This window comes from Schistocerca gregaria, chromosome 3, assembly GCF_023897955.1.
Source record: "Schistocerca gregaria isolate iqSchGreg1 chromosome 3, iqSchGreg1.2, whole genome shotgun sequence".
NCBI lineage: Eukaryota > Metazoa > Arthropoda > Insecta > Orthoptera > Acrididae > Schistocerca > Schistocerca gregaria.
The window spans coordinates 896,603,351-896,616,237 of record NC_064922.1 but is presented as its reverse complement, the minus strand read 5'-3'; the positions used below and the strand labels follow the sequence as shown (position 1 = coordinate 896,616,237).

Here is a 12,887-nt window from a genome sequence, read left to right as displayed (position 1 = left end):
TTTAGCATTGGAGGGCAGCGTGGAGGGTAAAAATCGTAGAGGGAGACCAAGAGATGAATACACTAAGCAGATTCAGAAGGATGTAGGTTGCAGTAGGTACTGGGAGATGAAGCAGCTTGCTCAGGATAGAGTAGCATGGAGAGCTGCATCAAACCAGTCTCAGGACTGAAGACAACAACAACAACAACAACGTCTTAAATTTGTTGTGTACCTCTTTAAATCACACATTTATATTGTTTCTCGTCGGTTTATGTCATTTATTCAGTTCAGAATGTAGTTTCTTAGGGCTGAAGAATACTTTTGAAATATTCAAGCTACTAAATGACGTAAACATCTTTCAACAGCTCTTCTGTATTTTGTTTCTCTGATATAACAATTAAAAAGTTGGAGAAACACATCTTTTCTTACTCACAAGGGACCCTCCCCATCGCACCCACCTCAGATTTAGTTATAAGTTGGCACAGTGGTTAGGCCTTGAAAAACTGAACACAGATCAATCGAGAAAACAGGCAGAAGTTGTGTGGGACTAAGAAAAAAATAAGCAAAATATACAAACTGAGTAGTCCATGCGCAAGATAAGCAACGTCAAGGATAGTGTGAGCTCAGGAGTGCTATGGTCCCGTGGTTAGCGTGAGCAGCTGCGGAACGAGAGGTCCTGAGGGGAGGTGGGATGGGGAGGTTCCCTTGTCAGTACATCAGAACATCTCCAAACAGGCTCTTAAAATAGAACAGAATAGAATTGAATGACATTTCTATCAAGTTTTCCTCAACTGTTTTCTTGGGCACTGCCCTGTCGGGACCATCTCTTGTTCTCTGGCTTCCAAAACACTGCCAAGTCACAACACCGAACCTCTCACAGCATGTGGAGACACTCAATTACTCGCATGCCTTGGTGACGTTCTGTGCTTGTGTGTGCACTGCTTCAGTACTATACACCAATCAAACCAATGTACGCACAGTGGAAGGTTTTCATTATACTACCTAAACAATGTTTTTACACTAACCCCTTTCAATGCAAGAAAGACGGATAGTACTGAGAATTCAATTCATGGCAGGTGAAGGGCCTGGTGGAAGGTAATAAGGCTCTAACAGAATGGCACTCCACACAGCCTATGAACCTAGAGCAGGGAGTGTTGAACACCGAGCTAATGATAGAATGAACAGTTTATGTAAAAAACAGCTATCACTATGGAGAACTGGCATGTAAGGAACAAGTCACTACATGCCCACCTCAAGTGATTCAGACTAAACCAGGAGAATGTGAGGTACAGAAATGGAAAGATGCCTGTGAGAGTTCTTGGCACTGCAACCATATTTTCAGAGTGCAGGGATGCAGTATTATATTCCATGTACCACCCGCTAGTAGTTACTGCGAGCTGGTATGAGAGGGATCAACCTAAGGGTATGGGCAATTGAGAGATGTGTGGCAGTGGTATATTAATAAACAGCACCAACTTCTGTCATTTCGGGCCCAGCTTTTTATCTCCCACCAACCACAACAGTAGCTGCAACTGTTAATATTACTTGTTCTTAGGTTTACTGGACGCACAAACATCTAGATGTGTTCCCTTCCCAAAATCTCATCTGCCACAATAGTACTATATAACCTAATCTCCTTATCTCTCTGGATGAGCTTTTAACATCACAGACAGGATGTATCAGTGCAGAGGAAATGCTTCATAGTCTGCAGCAATACTGTAGTGATTACCACCACGGAGTTGTGGCAATAAGTGTTTCAGCCTCAGATACAATCTTGGTTTTGACTTTTGTTTGATGCAGGCTATATCTGTATAAGGCAGAGAACTGTCTGCTCACCTGAACCCATTTTACAACAAATACTGGATGAGTGAGTCACCATTTACGAGTAGTTTGGTAATTTCCAAGAACCTTTGGATAACAAAGTTGTACCCTCACTGCGAGCGATATATATTGTTGAGGTGGGGCGCCTTGAATATTGTTTTGTACATTGACAACAGGACATGGAATAACATTGTTTCCAAATTAAATCATGGGAGGAAGTAAGTGGCTCAATGTTTATTGATATGTCAAATGTGCAACTATTATTAATAAACACTGATCCATCTACCTTCTCCCTTGATTTAGTTGAAAAAGATTGATTCCACTTACTCAGTGTGCATCTACAGTCGGGCATTCAAAACATATTGCTTGTGGCGAGGGCATGACTTCAATACCCAAGCCTTCTTGGACATCAAATGTAGTTCTTACGTATACAGTCAACGAAACCCCTAAAGGAATGTACTTACAAGGGGCGTTATAAGTAGTAAGACACTTTTTTTTCTCAGACAATTTCAGTTGAAAAAAAAATGTGAAATTTGTAGTGGGACATCATGGAATATTCCTGCTTCAGCCCCTACAGCTTGAGAGAGCTGTGACCGAGTTTCTTTTTTGGATAATCAGAGTACTGTAAATATTCACTGGTGCGTTCAGAAAGTCTGCAGAGACGTGGCAGTGAAAAAAAAAAAGGCAGTGAGTCACTAAACAAGGCGTCCGTCATCATCGCAACAAGGCTGCGCGAATCTATTTTATCTCCTGTGTGTTGGCCAGCCACACAAACCATTGACTCCTGCAATGTTGAAACAGGCAAACACTCTCATTCGAGGTGACTGATGAATCACAATCAAACCCCTTGCTGCACAACTGTTCGTCTCTATTGGCAGTACTGACACACTTCCACCAGTCGGGATACACAAAGGTGTGTACATGCTGGGTTCCTTCTTGACTAAGAGAAGACCATAAAGAGCAACAGAGGATCATTTGTGAGGAACTGCTGATTGTGACAATTTTTTCTCAAACATTGTCACCAGCGATGAAACACGGTTTTATCACTTTGAAGCAGAAACAAAACAGCAGCACATGGAGTGGTGCCACACCATCTCTCCTCTAATGAGCCACACCATCTCTCCTCCAATGAAGAAGTTCAAACGTAAAGTTGTAGCAACTGTCTTCTCAGATGCTGAAGGGTTCTGTTTGATGTCCTCCCTCCTGGTGCATTGATCAACTCTCAAGTGTACTGTGCTACTCTTGGAAATGGAAGAAACGACTTCGTGTTCATCGGCACAAAAATATGAACATACTCCTCCTCCTCCTTGACAATGCAAGGCCTTGCACAAGTCTGTGCATCTGAAAGGAGCTCACAAAACTTCAATGGACTGTTCTTCCACATCCACCCTACAGTCTGGATCTTGCACCTTCTGACACCCAACTCTGACCTAATGATGGATGCACTCCAAAGGAAACAGTACACGTATGACAGGAAGGTTAATGAAACAGCGAGATGTTAGCTCTGATGTCAACCAGTGTGGCCATCACCTTGAATGGAGATTATGTTGAAAAATAGGGTTTTGTAATCAAAAGAATGGGGAATAATTTTTGTATTGGAATCCGAATAAAACAAGCCTCCTTTCAGAAAAAAATGTGTTGCATTACTTATTAAATGCACCCCTATCTCTCAAAAGGTAAGATGTGCTTCCAAGTTATCTATAGATGTGTTGACCGTCTGCAATTTGGTGGACTGGATCTTCTAAAGATTAGGGTGGAGGAGATACTGCTCCTCCACAGCCTCTTTCGCTTGGTGCTGAAAACAAATGGCTGGTTTAGCAGAAATGTCACCATAGCCTGAAACCAGAAGCCTTGGAGAAGGGAAGCAGATGTAAGTTAGCAGTGCATACTTTCGTAAGAAGCTACATGTGAACTGTGCCGACAAGCAAGAACTGATTCCTGGGCATTACAGTGGGACAATTTATCACAAATTTAACTTCAATGACAGCTGCTGGCACTACAACACTGCTGAAGTACAGAAGCAGACTATATCAATGGTGACCAGGATTACCACTTTTCCACTCTGGTCTACTCCCTTGTCGTAAGTGATGAAGAGTGATGGCTTGGCTACAAGAGGTATTCCACACCAGCCACAGACATGAAATACGCTATGCCATTTAGATGCTACTACTGAACACCACCGGCTACAAGAGGTACTCCACACCAGTCATCAACATGAAATATGCCATTTAGGTGCTACTACAGAACACCACCTTTGCTAGTAGTGGAACTACTGGCTGTGCCTAGGACTGATGCCACTGGGTGCCAAAGAGGTGCCTCCCAGTTGGGGGACTACTAGCTGGCTGAATTCTACAGACTTCATGGTACCTGCTTGTGGTCCATGGTTCACACTTGGGCCTGATTAGCTGCTGCCTGCCTTGTGTGGATACACTCTACTACTGCAGGCTTGCCCCTGCAGGCCAGTGACACTGTATCCTGTACTGAGGTTCTTTGTTCAACACGGCAGGTTGGAGTGCTTTTCGCACTGACTCGTACACTTGCACAGAATTATTGTGTTGCAGCCACCATGGCTTTATACTACTACGTGCCAAGATGTGGCATGCCTCTGCCTTGTTCATGTTCATAGGTCTACGTACTTTATGACAGAAGATTGGCACGTCATTGAAATTCCTCAACTCTTTTATGGATATTGTATAGTACTCATCTGACACAGTGATATAGGCATTGTATCACCTAGCTACCATTGTCCAGTTTAATGGATCTCAGAATGGTAATAAATACTGCCAAAACTAGAAATCCGGTAATTGTGTTTAAGCAGCGATCTTGGCAAATAAAATGGTTTTCAAAAGAAGACTACGAAACTGAATTAGGAATAACTGCAGTACTGGAGAACAGCACTTTTTTCATCACAGTGAACTGAATAGTTGACAGGTTATATGAGTGGGATGTCATCGGATCCTGTACTGAAAATACACATTGCTCCTGACTATTCTTATGCGGACTGTCTGCTTTACAGATTATTCATGAGTAAAGAGAAAATGAAGAAGAAGAAGAAGCATTCAGAGACCGCACCTGCAGCATGTGATGCCAGCGACTAGGGGGAGCAGTGGGTGCCCGAGAACATACAGATGTCAGCTGCCATAGCGGCACCATCGCTACTACCCTTTTTAGTGTGTGCCATCACCTGCAACCAGCTACAAGACATCGTCTGGAATACATGTTTGAAAATATCTCAATTAGTCATGTTTTTTTGATTATTCGTGCATCTTCTAACCCATATTACCTGAATAACTTGGAGTACTGTACATCACCATCTACATATACAATTTACAAGCTATTGCACAGTGCATGACTGAGCAGACTTTGTACCACTGTCAGCTATTCCCTTCCTTTTCCGCTCACAAACTGAGCGAGGGAAAAATAATAGCTTACAGGTGTAAAAGCTACCAACAGCTGAGACAGCAGAATTTTTCTGCATTCTATTGAAAACACTTACTCTCTAACCTTCAACAGAATTTTGTGAAAAGATCATCTCCTTCCGTCTAAGGACTCTCATTTTAGCTCGCACGGCATTTCTGTAACACTTCCATGTGGTACAAACTACAGTCTGTTCAAAATTACTTTAGGATTGACAGCTAAGAGAAAAGTAGTGGGGGTAAGGTTTAAGAGAAAGGCTCAACCTTTATTAATCTTACGAGGCCTGCGGTCGCAGCAACCACCTGCAATTTCCAGTCACCCCATAAATACTACACTACTTCCCACCTGCACTGTTCTGCACTTCCAGGTGGGCTGCAGCCCTGTCGTACAGTTCGTAGCTCACATAGATTTTAATTTCTTGTATTTGTGATGTTATATTTTATCTGTTGTCAATATTATTTGTAACATGTTATTGTGGTCTTCAGTCCAGAGACTGGTTTGATGCAGCTCTCCATGCTACTCTATCCTGTGCAAGCTTCTTCATCTCCCAATACCTACTGCAACCTACATCCTTCTGAATCTGTTTAGTGTATTCATCTCTTGGTCTCCCTCTAAGATTTTTACCCTCTGCGCTGCCCTCCAATACTAAATTGGTGATCCCTTGATGCCTCAGAATATTCCTTACTAACCTATCCCTTCTTCAAGTCAAGTTATACCACAAATTTCTCTTCTCCCCAATTCTATTCAATACCTCCTCATTAGTTATATGAACTACCCGTCTAATCTTCAGAATCCTACTGTAGCATCACATTTCGAAAGCTTCTATTCTCTTCTTGTACAAACTATTTATTGTCCACATTTCACTTCCATACACGGCTACACTCCATACAAATAATTTCAGAAAAGACTTCTTGACACTTAAATCTATGATTGATGTCAACAAATTTCTCTTCTTCAGAAACGGTTTTCTTGCCATTGCCAGTCTACATTTTATATCCTCTCTACTTCAACCATCATCAGTTATTTTGCTCCCCAAATAGCAAAACTCATTTACTACTCTAAGCGTCTCATCTCCTAATCTAATACCCTCAGCGTCACCCGATTTAATTCGACTACATTCCATTATCCTCACTTTGCTTTTGTTGATGTTCATCTTATATCCTCCTTTCAAGACACTGTCCATTCCGTTCAGCTGCTCTTCCAGGTCCTTTGCTGTCTCTGACAGAATTACAATGTCATTGGCAAACCTCAAAGTTTTTATTTCTTCTCCATGGATTTGAATTCCTACTCCGAATTTTTCTTTTGTTTCCTTTACTGCTTGCTCAATATACAGATTGAATAACATCGGGGATAGGCTACAACCCTGTCTCACTCCCTTCCCAACCACTGCTTCCCTTTCATGTCCCTCGACTCAAACTGCCATCTGGTTTTTGTACAAATTGTAAATAGCCTTTCGCTCCCTGTATTTTACCCCTGCCACCTTCAGAATTTGAAAGAGAGTATTCCAGTCAACATTGTCAAAAGCTTTTTCTATGTCTACAAATGCTTGAAAGGTAGGTATGCCTTTCCTTGATCTATTTTCTAAGATAAGTCGTAGGGTCAGTATAGCCTCACGTTTTCCAACATTTCTACAGAACCCAAACTGATCTTCCCTGATGTCTGCTTCTACCAGTTTTTCCATTCGTCTGTAAAGAATTCGCGTTAGTATTTTGCAGCCATGGCTTATTAAACTGATAGTTTGGTAATTTTCACGTCTGTCAACCACTGCTTTCTTTGGGATAGGAATTATTATATTCTTCTTGAAGTCTGAGGGTATTTCGCCTGTCTCATACATCTTGCTCACCAGATGGAAGAGTTTTGTCATGACTGGCTCTCCCAAGGCCGTCAGTAGTTCTAATGGAATGTTGTCTACTCCCGGGGCCTTGTTTCGACTCAGGTCTTTCAGTGCTCTGTCAAACTCTTCACGCAGTATCTTATCTCCCATTTCGTCTTCATCTAAATCCTCTTCCATTTCCATAATATTGTCCTCAAGAACATCAGCCTTGTATAAACCCTCTATATACTCCTTCCACCTTTCTGCTTTCCCTTCTTTGCTTAGAACTGGGTTTCCATCTGAGCTCTTTATATATCAGTGAAGTAAATTGTTTGCATGTTATGGCTCATACAGTCAACCACTGTTCTTCATAATGCTAACACCCATTTTGTTGCTAACGAGGTGACCACCATGGCAAAACCTAAGGACAGGATTGGCTTCAGTGATGAAATGTTACAGTATGGAATATATTTAAAAAGGTGGAGTCTGTGAATCGGGTACCTTTCCATAAGCCACGATCACCCACACAGGAAATCTACAAGCTGGCAAAAAGATACTGATATAAAATATTAGCCTGCCACTTTGTTACTGCCATTTCCATGTGCAATAAAACTGTTGTGGAAATGCTACATTTCTGTCAACAATGAAACAAAATATATTGTCTTCTGCAGTATAGGCACTCGGCAACCATGCTGTTCACGAAGTCACCTCTGAATGTTGGAAGAAAGCTGTCAATCATACATAGCACATCATGGAAAAATCATGCCAGAATGAAGCTACTTAAAAAAGTTAATTCACTATAGGAAATGACTACAACATTAACAAGAGTAATATCAGTACATTTTTTCCCACTGTAATCACACAAAGAGACACGTGCGGATTCAGGTGAATGTGTTGTGTGTTCGGTTTAAGTACCTATAAAGCAAAATTATATTTTTGTGATTTTTTAGTATTAATAGGAATGTTCTTATTAGCAACAGAGTCCGAATGAAGTTCATTTCAGAAACTCTGCCCCCCTCCTCCCCCTTTCGCCTTTATTTTATTTAGTAAAAAGGAAGGAAGGAAGAAAGAAATCCCTCTCATTGTTTGTATTACAACAGTTACAATACTGAAGTAGTGTGCTTTGTATCACTATTCTTCTTTCTGCTAAACTTTTAAGTTTCCTTGCTTGATATGATTTTTTTTTTTAATTTACAGGTAAGTAGAAAGTCAGTCAGGAAATGAAATAATAGGTTATTTATATAAATACTGCTCTGTTTTTCAAAATGAAACCAAACAGGCGACAGCTGACGTTTTCACATGGAATGTATCGTGTGTCACACTAACACAAATTATCCCGTTTAAAGAGCTCGAACACAGTTCTCGTTTGAAGCCAATGAAAATAATATGTATCCTGAAATTTTCATTTGCAGAATGTGTTCACCTAACTTCAATAACAGAAAAGTTCGGTAATACAGTCAGAAAATGCAGTTTTGCAAACTTTAATGCCTTAAAAATTTGCTGCTTCAAATAGACCTAAAATGAAAACATGGCACTGTTTTTCCAGAAGATGACATGGTTGCCAGTTCAACCTTTGGTCCTCTGGATGAAAGTTTAATTGAATGTCGCATCCTGCACAGAGCACGTTTCATCTTACAACTTTGTACTACACCTCCACGTGTTCCTCCCAAAATAACTTAGACTATAGGCATGGGGTCTACCTGAAAGCACAGTGATTTTTTTCCATTCTATTCTCAGTCTCAGGTCACACAAACTGTATCATGACCAGTTAAGACTTCTTAGTATGTCTTCATCAGAAATTCTGTATAAAAAGTAAGGAAAAGGGTGATAGTAAAATACTATGGAGAATGTGAATATATGTCTGTCCTCATTGTTGGAATCAAACCCCACAGTTAATGATATAACAGTATAAAGTGTTAATTCTTACATGGTAAATGTAAGTTTAAATAAAATCATAATATAAAAATGATTGTGAGAGAAAGTCTTCTCAAAGTGAAAAAAAGTAAGTTCTGTGCACCAAGCTCATAATCTTCACAACAAACAACGTGAGAGACCACCACCAACCTGCACTGCCACACAGGCACAACCCCTTGCCTGAGTACCTCTACGTCCCCAGCAACAGGTTCTAGATGGCATTCGCAAATTCTGATCACTTTTTTCTTACGTGTCATGTGCATCTGCACTTTAGCTGAGGGATTATTATTGGAATCAAATGTACAAAATATGAAATATGGTTTTTAAACTAATAAAAAAGGGCAATAAGCATAATAACTGAAAACAGCAGTGGACTCAATGTAAATATATGTTCAACAAATAAAACTTTGACACTTGTAGCACAGTTAAAATATATTAATCATGTGAGTTTCGCACAGGAGCACTAACTTGGAGAGCAGCATTAAACCAGTCTTCATGTTGAAGACACAACAACAACAACAACAACAACAACAACGTGATAATTGAAGAAAATTTAATGGCTGAAAAAGAAAAAATGAGAAAAGATAATAACCAGATATTACACCTACTGGAAGCAAATAAAAAAACTAATGGTGGAATTAATATACACACTGATACAGTAAGCTAAGGGGGAGGTGAAGAAGAATGGGGAAAAAATAAATATCGCACCGAGCACTAATCTGATCTCCATCATATTCTTACCATTAATACTGAAAAGCAAAATGATTTTAAGACACATCTACTCTGGAAGATGAACATTTGTTCCCCTCACTCTCACACGCAATTCCGTGTTTCAGTGAAGCACGGCGATTCTTTTCATTAACATATACATATACAGTAAACTGAAATTTATATATAAAATAAACAAACAATAATAAATGCCACAAATCGTGTCTGAAAACAAGAAGGCAGTACATGATGATTCAGTTTCCTTAACTTAATCCAAAGTCTCAGAGATTATTTTTTTAATTCATTTTTAGACAGTTTCCCCACAGGTCCTGTTCTAACTGTTCAAAGTAGTTTCCCTGAGATGCAGGAACTGTGTTTAAGAATTTTCAAGAAGTCCAGTTTCAGATCTAGGTAGTGTACTTCTAATATATTTTTTTGTTACTTGGAGACTAATCTAATTCCATTTGCCAGGACCAGTTCAGAGCCTGCAATATTTCAAATATAATTTACAAGTTGATATTGGAAACTTATAGCTGTAACAGACACCAGAGAACATTACAATGTTCAAAACAGGTGATGATTAATTGCACCCTAACTGTCTCAAAATACTATAATGTGAGACTGACAATGTCTTTCTTCTGTTCTGAGATTCCAACAATTTTATCATCCAGTGCATTGTTCATGTCAAATATATTAGTTAAGGTGGTATACAATTCCACTTTAGCATATCTTGTCTTCACAGATCTATTCTGTAATTTGCATCTGCGTCACACAATGTTCTTTTAAAATTTGACTTGTCAGAGTTGCTGACTTCTATACATATGATCTTTTTTTAGTGTTAACAGCTGCCACACTTACACTCTTCAACATATTGAAAGTAGGCTATATTAGCTTCCACAGAGAAGAGCCATGAGCATCATCTCATTATCTGTGTGTCCTAGTGCACAAAAACCACTGGTTTCATTGGTTATGAATATTGTCAGCTTATTACATCTGCACCTGGCTAAGCATCCACCCACCACATGAAATAAAACACAGATGTTCTGCAATGAAAATATATAGAAAAAAATCAAATAAATAAATAAATAAATAAAAATAAAAGAAATGATTGGGGAAGGGAAATGACTAGACAGATGAACAGATGAGGTGGAAGTGAGGATAGAGAGGGGGAAGCGGAGGGGGGAAGGAGGGGGTGTGTGTGAGAGAGACAGAGAGAGAGAGAGAGAGAGAGAGAGAGAGAGAGAGAGAGAGAGAACGAACCAATTTAAAATTCTTATGTTTGGGAAAGCAGATACTGAGTAGTTTCCCTGTTAGTATTTACAATAGGGGTGCAAACCATATTTTCTTCTTCATCCTTTGCAGAAGTATCATTTTCAGTGTTCTGTATGTTTTTAGTGACTGCTTCTTCAGAAACCACATCCACTTTGCTGGCACGTTTCCTTCCACTGGTAACAGAAATCTCTTCACTTCTCGAGTTCTGATCTAAATACTCTTTCACAGCATTTGGACAATTTAAATTGTCTGCAATCTCCCATGTGTCACTGCCTGAATCATATCCTTTCCAGCGAATTCTGTACTTTCTCACTCCCCTGATTACTTTCATGTCTACAATCTTTTCCACCTGCAAAATAACAAAAGCAACAAAACATAATGAAAGATTTTTCCCTATCTGCAACTAAATGTAACAGAAACAAAAAGTAATCATATTTAACTTTTTATTCAATAACTATTATAATTGTCACAGAGATATCAAAGCTAGCTTCCTCAGAAAAGTAGATCAAGTTGGTGCATGTATAAACAGACCGAAAGAGGATTAAGGTTTAGCATCCTGTTGATAAGTTATTACAGGCAAAACAGAGAGCCATGTTCTCAAAGAAACAATCCCAGCAATCTTTTACATGGCTTAAGTAAACCATGAAAATGTAAATTTTAATGGAACTGATGGGGATTAGAATTACAACTCCCAAATGAGATTCCAGTGTGTTAAACAACGTACCATATCACTCAACTGAAATTACAAATTGGAGAACTAGAAAATCTGTCACGTTGGAAACAAACAGAAACACAAAATAATAAGCACTAATGAGTGAGATAAATTATAATCTAAAAGCAGTAATGACTCCAACAGCTCTAATCAGGCTGTGACTGCAAAAGAGATGGGCTGGGGCAATACAGCCAGTCTTTGAACAGACGGTGTACTTAGACAGACTTTAAATAATATTTACATTAGGCTGCTGGGAGAATATGAACACAATAATTCTATGAGGCCATGTCTGAGGTGTGACACTCTTCACTAATGTTTCATTTCTGTCTGCAGAAAGGGCACTCTTTGATGCTGAACCACTTAATTATGTAGAAGGCTCAAGAGGGCCTGAATTCTTTCTCTGTGTGATTACTGCAGCCTACATTCTTTTGGCTGCTTACTGTGCCAAGCCTTTATGTCCCTCTGCAACTGAATTAGTTGGTCAAATAAACTGTAAAACACACACACACACACACACACACACACACACACACACACACACAAGAAATCTCTATCTAGTGTATCAAGATGTCCTACCCACTATCCTTAGCACCCCTCCCAGAGTTGTATTGTGCACCCACAGAACCTATACAATATTCTTGCCCATCTCTATACAATCGCTGCTCCCAACCCCTTGCCACATGGTTCATATCCCGGTAATAGACCTAGATGCAAAACCTGTCCCATCTCTCTTCCCAACACTACCTACTCCAGTTGCAGGCATCGCCTACCTCATCAAAGACAGGACTATCTGTGAAACCAGTCATCTAATCTACAAGCTAAGCTGCAACCACTGTGCTGCATTTTATGTGTGAATGACAATGAACAAGCTGTCTGTCCGCATGAATGGTCACTGACAATCTGTGGCCATGAAACAACACACCATTGCTGAACAAGTCCACCCAACACAATGTTCTTGATATCAATGACTACTTCACAGCCTGTGCCATCTGGATCCTTACTACCAACACCAGGTTTTCAGAATTGTGCAGGTGGGAACTATCACTGTTCCCGTAACCCTACTAGCCTAAACCTTTGTTAGTCATTGTCCTCATCCATCTCTATACAGCCCTCTATTCCACCAACGCACCCACAGTCTTTTTACTGATCTCCTTTTCTGCTCCCCCCACCCCCACCATCTAACCTCCTAACTGCACCTAGATACCCGACGATGGCCTTGTTGACTGAAAGAAAGCACATTTTCTCGCAGTC

At 40.0% G+C, this 12,887-nt stretch overlaps 1 protein-coding gene across 5 annotated transcripts in view; it reads right to left on the bottom strand.

Moving 5' to 3' along the window:
- LOC126355163 (heterochromatin protein 1-like) overlaps positions 1-12,887 on the bottom strand; it is a 108,897-nt gene that overhangs the window by 56,169 nt on the left and 39,841 nt on the right. For 2 of the 5 annotated variants that reach the window (XM_050005372.1, XM_050005374.1), the window contains exon 2: positions 10,989-11,273. The exons of 1 other annotated variant lie outside the window; for it this stretch is intronic. In XM_050005372.1, coding sequence (XP_049861329.1) covers positions 10,989-11,273 — 285 coding nt within the window. Of the gene's footprint in view, positions 1-10,973; positions 11,274-12,887 lie in introns of all 5 variants that reach the window. 2 more of the 5 variants (XM_050005373.1, XM_050005371.1) reach the window with 1 other exon arrangement.